The sequence below is a fragment of the Apteryx mantelli genome, chromosome 6, assembly GCF_036417845.1.
Source record: "Apteryx mantelli isolate bAptMan1 chromosome 6, bAptMan1.hap1, whole genome shotgun sequence".
Taxonomy (NCBI): Eukaryota; Metazoa; Chordata; class Aves; order Apterygiformes; family Apterygidae; genus Apteryx; species Apteryx mantelli.
In genome coordinates, this window is record NC_089983.1 from 2,777,621 (window position 1) to 2,796,921 (window position 19,301).

General features: G+C 39.5%; 1 protein-coding gene across 1 annotated transcript; it reads left to right on the top strand.

The window, feature by feature from the left end:
• Positions 1–14,199: 14,199 nt before the first annotated feature.
• Positions 14,200–17,435, top strand: LOC136992299 (BEN domain-containing protein 3-like; the record flags this gene model as incomplete). The annotated part of the gene is made up of 3 exons (XM_067298473.1): positions 14,200–14,233; positions 14,704–14,927; positions 16,542–17,435. Coding segments are annotated over exons 1-3 (1,152 nt in total), but the record flags the coding sequence as incomplete, so codon positions are not given.
• Between the last annotated feature and the right edge of the window lie 1,866 nt (positions 17,436–19,301).

The window sequence follows — 19,301 nt, forward strand, 5'->3', positions numbered from 1 at the left end:
ATAGTTGAGCTGTGCTACCAGCAGAAATGCTCTGGAAACCAAAACCAAAGGCAACCAGCCGGGTTCTTCTCTTCCCTCCCCTCTTCCAGGGCCAGGATGGCGGTGGGAAGGCTGAATCCTTCCTCTCAGGGGCAGGGAGCTGGATGTCAGCAAGTAAAAAAGATATTTCTGAGGAATATGCTCCACCACCTGTCTTCACGGGAAGTTTTGTTCATAATCAAATGGTTGACCATCACTTGGGCGCATCCCTTGCCTCATGGCTAGGTTTGGGGAGGATGCCTCATGGCAGGATGGGAGAGTAATGATTTCCCTGCAGAGCTGGGCTGGAAAATGCCACTAGTTGTTAAAGTAATTTCAATGGTGCTGTTCAGTGAAGAGAAACATTAAAACCTGAAACTGTTGCCAAGATTTGGGTTAGCAAATGTGCATCTCTGCTTATGAGGAAGAATATGCAGAAACTGGTGCTTTATCTCCTGTATTTAAGGATGCAAGTAACCTGGTTCACTGAGATCCTTATTGCAGCCTGGGACTGCTACATGCCACTGTAATCCAAGTAATAATCACCAGCAGTAAAGGCCCAGGTAGTCAGTCTGCTCACAGAAAAGGAGGCTCTTTTGAGATTCAAGCTGGAGAAAAAGCAATGCACCATTTAGCTGGAGAAAAAAGATGTGCAGTTTGGGGGGAAAAATATAAAACAAAGATATATTCCATCTAGGACAGAAGCAGTAAGCTAACTGTAGGAAAGAGAGCTCTGGATGTTGGGAGTCCAGGCTGGCTAGGATCTGGAGCTTCGTCCAAGTCCCCACACAGGCTCTGCACAGACTGAAATCCATCTCATGCCTCAGCGCCTCTCACCCTTGGCACGATCCCGGCCTCCCCAAACCCAGCAGGAGTTCTGTCAATGGTGTCAGCAGAGGCAGGAATTCACCTCAAATAGACCATGGTTTTCTGGAAGGTCTGATGCAGTTCAGCAAAGGTTTGGGACATGCAATGCCACAGAGTCTGTCTTGTTCTTGCTTGATGCCAGGAATGCCAGGCTGCGTGCTCCGCGGGTGCAGGCTATCAGCTGTGTCTTTGATCTGTCGTTATGTTTGTGTATGATACATGAAGAAAAGGGGTGAAAAAGTGATTTGATATGCATGCCCTGGCTTTGGAAAAAAAAAATGCATTTTGGATTTTTAAGTAAACCAAAACATCTGAAATAAATGTAAGGTTCCAAAATTCACTTTGCATGATTAATGCTTTTGAATAATTTGCGGTTAACTTTCCAAGAAATGAGAATCTTTAGTTTCCTGTTAGATAGCTGCTGCTCGATAAAAGACTTTGAAATTGGATGTTACAGGTCATGGAATTGTATTTATACACCCATTTCATGCTTCAGAAAATCAGCTTCTTAAAATGTAATACTTGATTACAGAAAAATGCTGCCTCTCAAAATAAATAAATAAAATGGCTGCTGTTCCTTTTCCTATCGGAGGGAGGATGTGACAGCCTAGGTGAGCTATGAGAAGTAGCATCAAAATGCCAGATGCTCTAATGAAGCTGTTGCGCTTACCCTTTTTAAAAACAACTGGCAAGTTCTGTTTTATCAGAAAATGAGTTCCCCGTCATCTAATACAGCAGACACCCAGGACTGGCTGTGAACCAACTAGGGGATTTGGAAGTGTGTGTTTGCTGGAGAGGGTAATGTTAATGGGTGCTTTGAATCTGCTCTCGCTTCCACTCGTGCAATAAAGTTTTACGGTGGCTTCCTGAGCTGAGCTGCCCTGGATGTCATTAGGGATACGTGGGCGTGCAGTGCTGGTGAAACGGCTGCACGGGATGATGAGAAACTCTGGCTGAAGAAAATGGCATGGGCTCGTACCTTTGTTCGGTGGGTGCTGGGGCAACCTGCTTTGCTGGATGCTCCTGGAAAATTCCCCGAGGAGCCTCTGGCAGCAAGCCTGGAGCAGAGGGATGTCTGGAGGAGCAAGCTCCTCGACGGCAAGCATTGCCTGATCGTGGTGTTATTGCTCTGAAGGAAATGTTGATGTGCACATACAGATATTTCATGCTACAGGAGCTGTAGCTGGTTGGTTTGTCGGGACCATACGTGTTCCTGCCGTGATCCTTACCTTCTCTGTGTGGTTTGTGGGACGAGCTCTGCCACTCTCCACAAAGAGGATTTGAGGTCCTTCAGAGGGACTAGCCAAAGCAACAAGAACATTCTCCTGAGATTTTTTTCTTTTTTTTTAATGTATTCTTTCTTGCACATGAAGGAATTACAGCCTAGAAAATACTGTTTAATATTATGTTTTGCTAATTCAGCTGTGATTGTGATCCTCAGCTAGCGAAAAAGGTTTCTAAGGGTTTGTTTCTTGTTTGTTTTAACCAAAACTCTCTGAACAACAATGATCTTCTAGTATGGTAGTCACCTTTTTCTAGGGCCAGAGGTACATAGCTTATTGTAGATCAGTGTGGTATGTGCCACTCTTCCATTTTCTCAGACTCTAAATGCCCATTTTCCCAATTTTGTATGACTTCCTGCTGCTGCAATTGCCTTTTAAGCAAAAATGTCACTCTAAATGGCTATTTCCACATCAAAAGATACTTGCGTAAAAGTATGCCTCTTTTCAAAAATGGTGGTCTTTCCCTTAGAAATTATGTGTACCTTGATAAAGATGTTTACGGAAATGTTCACATTTAGAGGTTGTAAAGGGAGACAAAAATGAAATACAAAATCCACCTAAAATCTATCAGCACAAATATTTCACAGTGTTCTTGTCAGCATGGGGGTAAGGAGCAACAACGTGTGAAGAGAGTGGCTCGTTTGCTTTTAAGGAGAGGCTGGACCTGGAAAGACTCTGCTGCCATCACACAGAATTGCTAATGCAATCAGTGCCTGTCTCGCCTTTCAGCCCGATTCTGGAAATGTAATATATTCTAAAAGTAAGATTTCATCTTTTTTTTTCTCTGACAGCAGTTTGAAAGACACCTTCAAAGGAATCCCAGCACCATTTAGCGTTTGGAAATCAAGTTTTCCTGGATTGCATGTTCCAGCATTCTGCTACGCTCAAGGTTTTGGTTTGCAGGAAGGTACCAATGTTGCTATCAATTCAACTTTTTATACAAAGACAATCCCGTACCTTGTAAGGTTTCTGCATTATTAGTATACTTCTGAAGTTGGCAAGAAATAATGAAGGTGGCTTTTGTAGCAAAGTAGCTAGAAATAATGGAGCTTACCACCCAAAGCACTTGTGAGGTCTTGCATGGAGGTAAAATGCCTTAATTTACAGGTATTTCATTCACAATATCCAGAAGTCTGAGCTTACGGTGTGTTGGTTCTCAAAGCACAACATATGCAGAGTGACGGGAGGCAAAAATGACCGATGTGTATAAGTAGGCAATTATTATATGTAAAGTTCTAATAGCAATGTGAGAACTCAGTGTTAGAATTGAAAGGGGTGTGTGACTTCAGACTGCACATGCTACCAGCTCAGCTTTTGATTTGCAGAATTTGCATGATGGTTGGATTTCAGTGCTGGAAGTTTATTTCTGAATGTTCATTTCTCTTCTGAAAATATTAAAGGCTCCAAAGAAAAATGATGCCCCACAGTGTCAGAGCAGGAAGAAGAGTTCTGTTCCTAACCTGGATTATACCTATAATCATATTACTCAGTCTCTATCTCATTATGCAACTCCATCACCATCTCATCTTTCCTGCAAAAGATGATCGACCACCCTCTTTTAATTTATTCCCATCTCTTATACTGCTGAATCAGAAATCAGTTTCATATTCTAAATGTCCTCAGTATATCACTTCATGATTTTTTTTTTGTTTGGTTTGTTTGTTTTTTTAATAAGTGCTATAATATCTGATGCTTTGCAAGACTCTCTCCTGTAATTTCAGGATCTTGTGAACTTCTGAGAATTCCTCTCTGTTTACATGGCAGGAATGGTCTGGCTCATTTTTCTCCCTGAACCTTTTTCCCAGTGTCTACTTGTATATTACAGTTTTAATCTAAACTTGACTAGGCGAGCAATTTAAATGATGTTAGGAAAACCCTTCCAAATCATAATGGATGTTTCTATGCATAAGGCTGAAGATCTCGTGCTGTGCAAATTCTTTCAGTGAGAGAAAGCAGCTAGAAAATGGAAGGAGGTTAGGGATTAAGCATATCTTTTCAACCTTAAAGTCAAGGCTTGGAAGGTGAAGACAGTTGCTGTAGGCATCTGTTTTGCAGTGTTTATGATCAGTGTAATTGTATGCTAAAATAACAAAGGCGGCAAGTAGCATTAGAAACTGTATACTGTTTTGCAAAATAGGACAAACAGCTGAAATGATCATCTGAAAACAGACATAATGTAATTACAGACCTTAGCACGTGTGTCCAATAACAAACATTAGTCTTAGTTTTAAATTACAGATCAATATTTTGCAGCTCCTGATGTATCCTGCAAGGAGATTACCTTGTCAGCCAGGAGCTGCAGCAATGCCACGCTGCTGCTGCTGCAAGACCCTGCGCTTCCCTTCTTTGAACTTCTGAGGTTCCTCTCCACCCACCTCTCCAGCCTGTCCAGGTCCTTCTGAATGGCAGCACAGCCTTCTGGTTTATTGGCCACTCCTCCCTGAGCTTGCCTATGAGGATGTTATGGGAGGCAGTGTCAAAAGTCTTGCTGAAGTCAAGGTAGACAACATCCACTGCTCTCCCCTCATCTACCCAGCCAGTCATTCCACCAGAGAAGGCTATCAGATTGGTTAGGCATGATTTCCCCTTGGTGAAGCCATGCTGACTACTCCTGATCACCTTCTTATCCTTCATATACTTGGAAAGGGATGCTGAAATCCCTTCCAGGGTATGACATCTGCAACACCTCTGCACTGTAATGGTAGCTCTGTTTCTCACAAAATATGGGGGTAAACATAATACAGTAGCCTTTAGCAGTATGGGGGCGGGATGGGACTAGAGTCCTTTTACATCTAACTATTTACATCTCGTTTAGGTTTTCAAAGATAGTCTGTTCTGCAAAAAGTGCAGACATCAGAGTTGTGGGTGGGTCTTGAGGAAAAAGCAGGTGGTACTTCCACTTTAAAAAATAGGGGGAAAAGAAAAATAAGACTGCCAGTTAGAGAAGCAGAGGAGTTAATTTTCTAACACAGATGTGAGCTGAGGTGAAGTTGTTCGAAGCCTTGAAATGGAAGCTATTTCATTTAGAGATGACAATAGGAGAGCTTAGAGGGTTGAAATATAGAAAGATAATGGGCAACACAAAACGCACTGGCTCTGTTCTGCCTTCTGGCCTCACACATCTGAGGGTTATTGGGTGTTACAGTGCAGAGATTTGAAACTACTCAACCCTTTTATTCCAGCAACTGAACATTGCCTTTAATACCCGTTTCTGTATAATGGAGGCATGATGATCCTTTTTCCTTTTTCTTTTTTTTTTTTTAATTTTTTCTGTTGCAATATCATTGTACATGAGATCATAAATCCTTCTGGTCACTCTGTTTGAATTGTTAACGTCTGCACATTTGTTCTGGTAAGTGTAATAAATATCTTGAACAAAAGGTAACAGTGAAAGTTAGCAAAAAAACATGTAGATGAAATTCCTGTCCACACAGACAACAATAAAATGTCTTACACAGGCACCACTGAAATCCTTTGCCTGTTGCACTGGAAGCCTGTTGCATCAGAAGACAAGGGCATTGTACAGAGTTAGGTATAATGGGGCCCTGAGCTGCTACTATAAAACAAACCCATAATAACCATGTTTAAGTTCTGTGCAAGTCCTCTCCTCCGGAATGATTTTCCCCTTAGATGCATTTGCAGAAGCAGCACAAACAAGAGCTATATTGATCAAGAGGTTTTTTAAAAAAAAGAAAAACCCAAAGCTGCAGTGCTAAAATTGTTTCTCCTAGCTTGAGCCTCTGAGAAGAATTCGATATGCTATGTTTCAATATGCTATATTCAATATAATTCAATATGCTATATTCAATCCTGCCTTCCCTCCTCAACATTTTAAATAACGCAGTCAGCAGCAGCACTTTGGAGGCAATGGGCAGCGGCAGGTGTAGCTTGGCTGAAGACAGCCATAGTGTAGCTATTGGTAGTTTAAACCAATGGTTCCCATTAACTCTTTGCTACGTGCGTACCATTGCTTCCTCTCCTGTCAGGGACATTTCTGCAGTGAAAGCCCAGTCGTTATATGACCAGAGCTTTTATGTGTACCTGACAGTTGAGCGCTTCACCAGAGCGTCAGGTTCACTTTATGAGCAGTAATTTCTTGCCTAGTTCCCTGCTCACTTAGATTTGAGGAACGTGCAAGAACAAGTGGTCTGGAGCATGCTGCTGCTGCCTCTTCTGGGCTGTCTTCTTTCCTCCGGGCTCTTCAGGCCAGGTAGGGAACAGCCCACGGACTGGATGCACAGTCGCTACCTGCTCCGACTGGCCAGCTTTCCTCCATACGCACATCTCTGTGTGGCTGTTTAAATACACATGAGCAGAATAAAAATGCTGTAGAACCACAATTCATCCCCAAAAGTTTTTTGTGTTGGCAGAAGCATATGTTCAATACTACAAGTGTGGGTGATTAATCCCGAGATGCCTGTTCTTGTAGTAATACAGACGTGAGCTTTTTATGGCAGTATTGCCTGACCTTTGCTCAGATCTCTATAGCCACCGAGCACAAGTATTAAATATTCTCTTAAATGCCACACTGAAATGAGTATATGACAGAAACTGAGATTCGATTTTGTTCAGTAACAGTAAAAAAAAGCCATACTGCACACTTGTCCTCACTGATGTGCCCGCTCTATGACAGGAGAGAGTATCTCTGCCTTCATTCTCTGTCACTGTTTCCCACTTAGAAATGCACAGCTGCAACCAGTATCTTTTTGTATTTTTGTTACAGCAGCAGTGTAGATAAACACACAGTTGGTATTGTTAACCAAGATCAAATCAATAATTAAAAGAAAAAGTAGTTTTACATAATCAGAATTTTGCATAAGTATTTTATGAGTCTAGAGATAAAGCTAGGAAATTTATCCTACTTGTTATGATGCCAACTTTAATGTTAATTAACAAAATCAGACAGCAATTAAACCATGATCAAATTAGTCTTCATTCATTCATTCATTATATATAACTTCTGTATGGAGAAACTGCCTGGAAATGTAAAAGTTGGGTCTTGTCTCCTGCAATGCCATGAAACAGAACTAACAGCAAAAAGCGACAGACTTAGCACAGGAATATTGATGCACGCAGCAGAGGGAAATTACATTCTAGCACAAGCCCTTAAAAAGGGTACTGTAATTCTGTTTAACCAAAATTCATATTTAACAACAAATGATATGGTTTTTTACAAAACGTCTCATGCTGCCATATGCAAACTCCTGTTACTTAAGTACATCCTGTTTGGGCGCTTTTAAGTTTTTCCAATGCCTCAAAATTACTTGGTATTCTTCACTTTCAGTCTTGTTAGATATATATTTTTAAGACAACACGCAAAACTGCAGCAGTTCCTGTTTCTTTGTCTTCACCTGCTATAAGATCCAGCATGTCACCAATTTTCGCCTGGAAACAGAGAGAGAAGATGAACGATCATAAATATTTTCTGGGGAAAGCAAATTCCCCCAGTTTTCGTGCAATTTTAATTTTGTTCCTTTCTTTCCATTTATTATTCTTATCTCACAGGAGAGGAGGAAGGAAGGCTCTACTAGTCCTGTTATGGATCCTCCAGCCATGATTTTCTAAGAAAGCCCAGGCACTAAGCAATAAAATGTCTCGTCATGACCCTCCCTGCCAAGGTCTTTACCCTTCCTCTCTAAGAACCAATACCTAGCTCTGGGAAAAAGGTGTAAGGTAGTAATTTTTAGTTATGATAGATAGTACTGACTGACTTTTCCTACCAACCTCTTTTGTATCAGCACAGACATAAAACAGCAAAATTCAAAATTCTCCCTCCTTGCTTAAAAACAGTTTAAAGTATTTTAAAGAACAGAGTACCGGTCAACTATTTATGCTCCTTTCAAAGTTCACAAAAGACAGCACTATACCTCTCAGAAACTAGCCCCAGCTTGAAGTGATCAGGAATTAAAGCTCCTCTTCCTGCTGCCCTCTGACCGCAGGAACGGGATCACCCTCGCACGGAGGGTGTGTAGGACTGCGTTTGTCGCCCTTCTGGGAAGTTCCGCTGAGAAGCAGCATGAGCAGCTGCGTCTCCTACCCTCTGACTCGTCTTCCAAACACTTCCTTTCCTGCTCTATTACAGATCCAATAACCTTTCCTGAGCAAGCCCAGTTTCCCTTTCTATCACGAAACATTCTTTTTCTTTAATCGTGTGCCTGCTCCACCAGTATCTTTCGTAGATTTAACGATTTCTGCTCCATCAACCGCAACTATAATTTCCTTCAGCAACTGATAAAGTTCTGTCCTTGCTGCCATCTGCCTTCTCTCCACTTTCACCCTTAGTTTTTACTCTCTAATACCGCATGTCTCCTCTCTTAGGGATAGCGTCTTACCCGGGGAACTACTGTCACTCACACACAGAGCTGGATGTGCTCTTAGCAATGCTAGTCGCCTTTGAAGAGCGATTTAGGGGCTAGCTCTTCTGACCCAAGTAAAAGGAGTGAGAAGAGGTCACGCCTTGGCTATTTTCTTGCACTGTATTAGAAGTATTAAAATTTCAAAAAGTCTTACAGTTCTACTTTTCTTCCATAGTTTTTCTCCATTCAGCAGGAGTTCATTATTGTAGAATGCATCTTCTACTTTACTGAAGGAAAACGAGGTTTTATTGCAGCAAAGGAGGTTTTCGAACTATGTTAAGTATAGGGATTTTTCTGTCCATAGGGGTAATGCTTCCAACAACATCTACTGGTTCTTTTAAAATTTTTTTTTCATACTTTAAAAACTTGTGTTATACATGTGTTTATAGCTGTTACTTGGTTGTAATGTTTTCTAAGTTATTTAGTATTTTGAATATCAATACTGAATATCAAGAATAAATTTTATTCAAAAACTCCATTGCTGGGTCGCTAGCAGCACCCTGCTGTATTAAAGTTGATTGATAGAATAGAAAACATGCTTTTTGTGCTATTCTTTGTGCTGTCTTCTTGCATTTTTCTCTTTGTTCAGACAACTGAAGCAACATTCTTATTTCGGAGTTTCTTAAGATGCATAGTCAATTGGAAATCAAATATTATTTTCTCTTCTTTTTTAATTAAGGTGGTTTCAGGTACCAGACTTAACTTCCTTAACCTGCTACCTCAACCTCTCAAGTTCAAGTAACTTCACAACCCTTTTAAAAAATGTTTCTCTAGGGGAAAAAAAAAATCACAATTTGTAAGGATATCTGACTGAATATATACAAAGCGGTGAGGTGTACAAAACAAATAATACAGATTTTTTAATTATTATTATTTCTGTGTGTTATAATAGGTTTAGGTGTTACTTTGTAGCATTAGTCGGTGAAGATGTTTCAGGCAGAAGTGCAGTACACTGACAGTGACCCTTTCTAGTTATTTGCTTATTCTAAAGATTGTGAGTATGATCGTAATGAGTATGGTGATGAGGTTTTCAACAATAAAAGGATACTTAAATAGAAAATAAGGATGTTAATAACAATACCAGGAAGTCCAGAAAAATTACTTGCGTTGTTTTGGGGTTTTTTTGAGGAGATCTTCTACAATAATTAAAGTCAAGTCACTATCCCATTGAACTGAGCAGAAAGCAAACATTGGCTCTAATAAATGCATTTTAAGGCTCCGTTTTGGAGTAGTATATATGTAGTAGTTCTGTTGAATTGAATTTGAGTTGCAGTGTTTTTTTTACAAATGGGGGGAATCTCATATATCGTAAGGATAAGTGTAATTCTGAAGTTGCCGAATCCGGCACTGAAGCTAGGAAGGAAAAGATCTAAGTTAGTTGGCTCCCAACGGACAACCCAGACTTCTTGGCTCTCCAGGTTCCCTTCTGCCATCCAGCAGCAGAGCCAGACACCCTGGAAAGCACCGTGTTGCCCGAGCAACGGGCAGCTGCTGGACAGGCTGAAAACAGGGGTGTGCCTATGGTCCGCTCTCCTTCCGGGCCTGAAAGGGCTGGTGGGATCCTCTTGAGAACGGGCATTTGCGCTCATTATTTCAGTGCCTTTATGTGTGTGGGGGGTCCTTCTTCTAAAACACCGCGCGGGACAAAGTTTCCCGGCTAGAGGTGCCCCCGCCCGCCGGCACTGCTCCCGCCTGCCCATGGCTGCCCTTGGGCTCCCCCTCGGAACCTGGCTGCTGTGATGCAAAGACGTGAGAATTCAGAAGGCTGGAGGGAGTCAGTTACGGCTGGGGAGGCGGAAGGATCGGGCACTCGGTGCTTGGCCCGGCGCGTTTCACGTGACGTACGGCGGAGACCCGTAGGCGAGGAGCAGAACCGCGGACACTCTATTGTCCGGTGAGTGTCCTATCTGCTAGATTAATTAGTCGTCGTCCTCTGCTAAAGATTAATAAACAGACAATAATTACGGCTGGCTGAGGGCGGACTATGCTTTAATTATCTAGTGTAATAATATTGTCATTTTGTTCTGCTAACGTTGTGTTACAGGAGGGCACGTGTAAGAGAAGGAGCGACTTTTTCATGTTATTCTTAAGTATGAAGTAAAATAACAGCAGTTCGATACACAGAGCTTGTGGAATTTAGCCAATATTATCTCCTTAGAAGAGCAGCTTTTTTGGTGTTCTCATCATTTACTTAGCTTTACTAGGTTACCTTTACTTCAAAGAAATTGCTGCGTGTCTTTCACTGCGTGCTGAAAGTGAGGAGATTGAACTTTTTTTCCCCGTACTCTAAGGAATATTTAATGTTACTAGCAAACACACGTATCTTATCTTTTGGCCAAAATGTAGGGAACAGTTCACCTCATCAGACACACAAAAAAATCAAGTAGAATACTTTTCACTGAGGCCTGTGAGTTTTATATAGGAAGCAATGTACCACCATGAAGGTATAAAAGGAATAAACATCTCATAATGCGTAATGTCTAAAAGCACGTATTTTTAATAGCAGGTTCTTACAGTTGATAATGAAGAATTAGAGATATTTCTTCCAGCCTACATGAACATATTAATATTAAAGTTTTTCGTAGATAATCTGCATTCAAGAAATGAAAGCAGCTGCACACTTATCCATGCGTTAACGAACTGAACAATACCATCTTGTGCAAGCATTTAAATTACTGAATAACAAACCCTTCTATAAAACTGGTAACAGTATTTTTTATTATATTACAGTATATTACTTAAGATGATTCATGTTAATTTGTAATTATAATATGCTTCTGTTGTGAAAATGGAATTGTATTCTATATGTGGTATGTATGCACTTTTGTACTTTTACAAGTATATAAATATATGTATACTTATATATAATAGTCATCTATAAGTAGGTATATATGTATATAAATAGTTGTAACTTGAAAATGATCAGTCAGACTTTCTTAAAGAATGATTGCGGGGGCAGAGAATTGCCTTGATCACAAGATTCTTTTTATTATGTATCATCAGCAAGACCTCTCGTCTTTGTATTGTGTTTTTATTTGGCACCAAATATAAAATCCGGTATTTCGAAGCTTCATTAGTTCTGATGCTCATTGGACCATTTGCTTTTAATTGCATGCTGGCAGTTTTCAAATCAAAAACATAATTCCAAAATAGTAACTCTTTGTTTCAAAGGTGTGAAACAAAATGTTTTAATTGCATCTTATTTGACCTGACTCTGGGATAGCTTTGGTTTTCCTGATGTTGCATCTTTTAGAAAGTTAGCTGTTAACCAAGATATGTGCTGAGCTTCAGTTTTCACTTTTCTCCAGTTTTTATTAAGGAATGATTATTCAGAGCTTCCTTTACCTTTTCCTTCCAGCTTGCTTGTCTTACCTTAGAGGAATTCTCCTAAAGCATTCTTCCAATCTGAGTAGCAGTAGTAGTGCTGAGTAGTGAAAAGGAGGGAAAAAAAAAAATTTCTGTTGTATATCCCCACTTAGATATCTTGTGTTGTCCCCTGCTCCCCCTTATTTTCTTCCCTTCTGGCTCTGTGATTACTAGTTTACCAACTTCTAGTGGTTTGCTCCAATTCTGCAGTATAGGAATTGGCTTGAAAACCCAAACATTTTGATTTCCATTTGAAAATATTCTGTAGTAGGATCAGCTGATTTGCTTACTTGCACCTCAGGCGCAAAAGGATTGTGTGTCTTGTGCACGTCCGCATTTTGTGCCACATCCCTTAGAGCTAAGCCTAATACGGTGTAGTAAAGTCTAAGATCCCAAAATTGACTACCAGTGTATATGGGATATCAGGGCAAAATATGACATTTAGTGTTACATACTTTTCTTAAAGTTTAACATAGCTTTCTGATGACGCAGTAGGAAATACACTATCTTCTTGGGATTTTTCGTAAAGAACTGTAACGGCTTAAACGAAGTTCATAAATAGTATTGAGTCAGTAACACTGGGCATTGACCTTCGCCAGTACTTATCGGGTGGTTTACAGGTTGATGTGGGCCAGTTAGGTTTCGCATTGGTATGTCTTTACAGAGTTTGCACAAGTTTAAGTGAAGTCATTTTTAGAACTGTTAAGCTGCCATAATTTATATGTAGATCAATTCATAAATGCAAATCCTGAAGGAAGGAATGATGTGGGATAAAAGGAGTAGATATCTAAGGGGTTTATAGTGGCTCTATGTCCACCTGAAGGAGATTTTCCGGTGGCAAAATGGTGAAGGCAGTTCTCTTAAGGATGCTGTTTGCAAGGCTATGTATCGGGGCTATACTGAAGATGAGCGTGTCAGAGGCTATTTTGGCTCCTCAGATGGTCCAGTATGAGCAGCTTTTATAACTCCATCCATGTTTTGTTTTGTCTGGATGTATGTGCTACCTGTCGTGGTGCTGTAGTACAAAATCTTACCCTGAATGTGAAAGAAGAAGTCACAGCTACTCAGTATTCAAGTGTTTGCAGGGTTTTTTAACAATATTTTGAGATTATTTTAAATAAATTTCTATACAACAGTATTAGAAAGGAAGACTAAGACTAAATTTTTTGTTTTTTCCAGTACAGATTCTCTCTCTCTTTTATTTCATCACAATTCCCACGCGGACGCTCTAAGTACAGTTTTGATAGATTAGTTGCCTTATTCTCTAGCTCCGGACAGAACCAGGCCCGTCTTTTTTAGTAACATTGACAAATTTCAGACCTTGGCTAAAGGATAGGCACGAAGAGTTGAACGAAAGCTATTTGAAAAAGGAATGTGACTGTGGAAAATGTAAAATATTCTGGGGCCAAGTAAACATAATGCTGGGTGTAGATGAACATAATCAGCATGTGACAGTTTACCAGTTGTAAGCGTCAGTTTGCAGCTGTGTACTCATGATGGCCAGTGAGATCTGATCGGGGTGTTTGCTTTGTAGATCCCCAACAGATTTAAAATATCTTTTTATGGACATGTCCACAGATGTTTATCTCAAGTAATTTGCAAAATCAGTTTTCAGGGAAACAGAAATACAACTCGGTCTTTTATACGAGAGGTAAGGCTAAAATCATGCTCTAATAAAACAAATATTTGTTTTTTTCCTTACAAAAAGCATGTTTATGTTGTTTAGAGGCTATTGGCTGCCAGTAAGAAAAAAATGAGTGTTAATGCAAATCTACAGATTCCTCTGTTTTGAATTAATGCAATCCATATCAAAAGACAGGGTTTTTAACTGAAAATTTATTCCAGCACGTATATTGCACTTTACAGTGAGTTCTGCTTCTGTGATGACTTTAGATTATGACCCACAATGATAATATAAAAGCATTTGACTGTAATAAGAAGTAGGCACTTAGTACAGGGTGGAGAATTTAATGCAGACAACTTCCATCTATATCTTGCCAAGGTAGTTTATTATTCTAGAGAAGGTTAAATGACTTTTATTTTTTCTCCTTATCAGAAAAAGACGTACGGTTTTAAACAAGTTCCTGGCTATCTTACATTGTTCGCAGTATAGTTTACATGCTTGATAGGTCTATAGATGGCCGAGAAAGTCATTAAAATAGCTGGCTAGTACAAAAGTTCAGACTGGAAATCACCGGTGGGCTGTTAATGACCAGTGGCTGTAGATTAAAAATAGTTATAAAAATATATGTCCTGATTCCAGAAGGTGCTGATACCGCTTTTTGTTTTGTTCTTTAGTGAGATAGAAGATGAACTCAGCTGAAATCACTGATGATGATGAAGGTAAAATGTTACACTTTGTGTAATTTATAATCAGGCAAAAATATATATTGAATGAAAACTTTCATAACCTGATGAAGAATGCAGCTGCATCAAGGAAAATTGTATTAATGATTTTTGAAAAGCTATCTAAAACATCCTACTATTTTTTTTTGTTCACGGTATTTTCTCCTCTATTTCCTTCCTCCCACTCCAAAAAGCCCTTCTTCCTACCGTAACTTTATTTATTTATACTTTCAGCTCTTCTTCGGGGAAGAAAATGGCATTTACTAGATGTTTGTATGGTTCCTTGCATAATAAAAAATTGACTTTGGGGTGGCCTTAACATGCACTTATTATATAAGTGATAAAAAAGAGTTATGTTGTTCAAAATACATTTTCATAAAAAGAAACAAAGCACAAAAGATTGTTTTAAGGGTATCATGGTTTTCTGGAGAGAGTGCTTTATTATTCTAAACCTTCTCTTTTTCCAGTAGAAATTCCTAGAAAAGATATAGTGAAAGTAGAAACAGAAAATGAAGATGAAGCTCTAGACTTCTCGGTAACATCCAGATCTTCTGAGGAACACTCACTGGATGGCGCAGTTGCTTGCCTACAGGAATCCAACAAACGGAAACAGACCTCACTTGGTTGTGATGGTTCAGGGAGCTGGCAAGATGTCTTACCCAGTGTGAAGAAAAGACGCTTTGCACAAGAGGTGACTTCTCTATACACAGCTCTGATTTTTCTGTTCGCATCTTGTAGGCTAAATTTAGTGCTGTTACAGGCAAAATGCAAGTCACTTAACTAGTTTTACATTAGTAATGAGTTAGAGGCAAGTATAGCTAATCTTGACCCAATCTGCACACATGACTTGTCTGGCTATTTCTTTAAATGATGTGGGAGCTGTCATATTTATGAAACACATTTATAGGTTCATTTACTCATTTGGAAGTTTTTTTGTTGTTTTTCATAGAACATAGGAACAGGTAGTGGTTTGGATTAACTAAGTTTGACTGATTATAGCCCCTCTCATGTCACACAGTCCTTGGCTATTCAGTGGGAGAAATAGGGCTGTAACTTTGCCATCTATGAACGGATTTTGATGTCAGTGAGGCAGGTATGAATGTACATATTGACTGAAAGATAAAAATGCAGGGATGCAGAAGATTTCAACAGATAAGAATGGAAGGTATTACAACCTCTGAACTGGTGCAACATCCCAGCTGTGACAATCCAGACATTTGTCTAACCAGTGAAGGAGAGTCCATAATCTTTTCAGTTATCCTATTCTAGTGTTTCACCTCTCATGTTTGAATTCTGTATGTTGGATTTTGATTTTGTTGTATCTACCTGTATCTTCCTAAGAATTATTTGCAATATCCATGTGTTTGCAAAAAAAAAAAAAAAAAGAAAGAAAGAAAAATCCCAAACTGTAAATATTTACTGTAAGTTGATAAAATGCTTGCTTCAGATTTCAAACAATGAGGAAGAGTTAGAAAATGATTGAGAATATGAGTTTCTTAAGAACTTAGTGCTGTTTTTTATAGAAACCATTTAGAAGATGAGAAATCCAGTGAATCTACACTTCCTTGCCTTTCAGAATTAAAGAAATCTTAGACTCCCCTTTTTAAAAAGACAGTATCAAGATACTACGTTTTTAGGTTTTTATTGTTTGAATTGAATAATATTTTAATTTTACTCATTCTCAGAAAACTGTTCAGGAGTTGTACAACGTTGTAAAGATAAAAATAGCTATATAAACCTTTCACATCAGAAAGAAGAGAATAAGCATAATTTTGGTGTCTGATAGCCTTGGCAGTGTTTTCAAAAGCTAACCTAAAGAGAATGTTGAAACATTAAATGCAGTTGGTGGAGGCAGTGGCAAGGTCACAGGACTAGGAGTCAGAAAATCTGGATTCTGTTCTTGGCTCTGTTGCTGACTTGTTGCCACCCAAGTTCTCTGCAGCCCAAGATCCTCATATGCAAGGTGGAGGATAATGACACTTAATTTGGGAGAGTATTTAGAGCTCTGTGGGGTAAAAGTGTTCAGGATTACAATTACATTTCTATACTATGGGGAAAGCCATGAACCAACACAAAAAACAATGAAATGAAACGAAACAAAAAAAAACCCTAAATAATACTTTACTGTATTTTTAATTGATTTTTTTTCTAATGCATTTATTAATTTGATATATGTAACACAATTAAGTCCTCTGGAGAAAATTTGGCAGTGCATATTTATGTAATGATACCTGCTTAAGAGGCACGCATTTATAGCTAATATTTTTAAGGCAGTTTTGCTAATACAGTATTTATTCATTCAAAGGGCCCCCATTCAAACCTGAAGAACAGAGACACTGGCTCACCCACTCAGGTAAATACAGAGCAGCCAAACGAGAACAAGAATCCTAATACAGCACGGCTCTGTGAAGAAGAACCCTTCAGTGACATAAGCACTCCATCTAATAAAAAACCTCTCTATGGCATCTCACACAAAATTACAGAGAAGAAGAACCCACCAGGAACGGAGCAGTTTGCTTCTTACGATTTGTTTGAAAAAATCAGTCCCAGCAGTCCCTCGCATCTTCAAACTTTGAACGATCAGCGCACAAGCAACTCTGCTGCAACCATTGCTGTGACAGCTGCCACCACAGATTCCGATCCAAATCTATATTCTTTGATACCGAAAATGATTTACACACTTAACACCCTCAATTCCAATGTGACCCAGCTTCACAGCAAAGTTGACCTGTTGTCTCTGGAGGTCAGCCGAATTAAGAAGCAAGTCAGTCCAGCAGAGTCTGTCGCAGAGTTCAAGCCTCCTCCTGAGTACCGGCTGACTTCTGCAGAGCTCAAACAAATGATGGATCAAAGCACATCAGGTGGAGACTTAGCCTGCCGGTTGCTAGTGCAGCTCTTCCCAGAGCTCTTCAACGATGATGAATTCAACAGAAACTGCAGTGCGTGCGGCTTCCTCAACAGAAGGAAACTTGATTCTCTTCATCTGCAGCTTATCCGTAACTACGTGGAAGTTTGTTATCCTTCTGTGAAGAACACAGCTGTGTGGCATGTGGAGCGTTTGCCTCAAGTCAATGATTTTTTCCATAGATTTTGGGCCAAAAGGGAGATGGAAAATAGTCAACAGAATGTGCAATCATCCAGTTTTTATGAGACTGAACAGGTAGAATCCTCTCATTTTATTGAGGATAAAGAGCAGGAAGAAGCTCCTAATCCAGACTTCCCTGTGCCTTCTCCATATTTGCTGTCTGATAAGGAGGTAAGAGAGATAGCACAGCAGAGCCTTTCAGTTGGAAACTTCGCTGCCCGGCTTCTGGTAAGACTCTTTCCAGAACTCTTTACTCCAGAGAATCTCAGACTGCAATATAACCACTCAGGTGCTTGTAACAAAAAACAGCTCGATCCCATCGGACTAAGACTGATCCGTCATTCTGTGGAAGCAGTTTACCCTGTGGAGAAAAAGGAAGAAGTGTGGCGTTACGAATGTATACCGAGCATTGATGAAAGATGCCGGCGTCCTAACAGGAAAAAGGGTGATATACTGAAGGCGGCAAAGAAAGCAAGAAAGTGACTGGCTCTTGAAATTCCTAAGACTTTGACCACTAAATTATTTGTCAGGATTACACTTTGTTTTAGACCTCCCTGAGGGGCCTGTCGGGAGCTGAGGGCGCTCAGCAGCTAGGACAGTTAGGCACTAAGATTGTTGCTTGTTAATGTGTGTGTGTGTGTGTGTGTGTGTCGCATATACATGGGCACTGCAGCAGTGGGAAGTGGCTTACTACGTTTGTACATGGGTAAAGATCATAAGTCATCAGTGATAGAGCTATTCATGACTCATTAAGAACATGACTTTCACTGGTGCAAATACATGTATTAAAACTGTATTAGTCCACTCCCCATTTCTGCATCTTCCTTTTTTATCACTTTCTAATAACAAAGATTTTTTTTTTTAAATACATCATTGTGCTCTTCAGGGGCAGTTTTTCATTATACCCTTATAAAAGAGGCATGTTAGTTAATTGAAAGTTTGAAGTTTAACCTTCATTTAAATTTACAAGTTTCACGGTTTTTGAAAGTGCCATGTTCATTGGCATAGCAGTCTTTGCTTCTACAGTAATTGCAGCTATACGCTATTTTTGTTCTTGATGATACTGAGATACTGAAAATAATAATACTGTGTCAAAAATGGGTCAGAATGGTATACTTTCCGTTTTTAACTGTTACCCATGTTTTATTTCTATAAATAAGAAATGAACTATTATAGTTATGAACTGAGACTTGAGAATAGACACAATGTAAATGTTTTTCTGCATTGACACCACAAGCTTAATCCTGCCCCCGTGATTTTTATTTTGTTGTGTTCAGCGTCACTGCTGGCAAAATTAAGGATGGCTTGTCTGGGCAAAGCTAGCAGAGCACCCCCAAGCCTATAGCCATGGAAGGTAGTGCCATTGCCTGCTGGTCACTCTATTTGTAAAATAGCAGAGACAACAAAAAAACCCAAAAGACTTGAAACAAGAACTTAAAAAAAATTTAGACCTTGCTCTCTATCAAAATTACTATTCCAAAGGTTTCCAGTATTAATATTTAATTTATGTAAGAAGTACACGCAAAGATTGTTTTTGTGATGAAATGAAGTGTTGCAGGGTCCCCACTTACGAGCTATGGTAATATAACTCATTCTTTGCATAAATGCAGCACTCTCTGGATTTTTCAGGTCTAGGGATATGTGAACTCCTTCCTTTATCCAAATTGATTTAGTGCAATTAATAGGTATGTGGAGGCATAACAGCATAACTTAGGTTCACGTGATCAAGTTTGCATCCTTAATATGTTTGCGCATAACCAAGACCACCAGGAAGCCAGTGTGACTTTGCTGTATGATTTATTCACTGGAGAGTGCTGCTTAAAAATTAGTTTTCCTCTTCTTTTTATACTGATGTATATGGTGAGAGAGAGTCAGGCCTTCACTTTTAGGTCAGTAAAGACAGTGATTGCTTAACACCGTCTCTGGAAAGCCTTGGAGCAATTGTTGATGTTCTCTGTGGTCCTTTTTTTGTTGTTTACT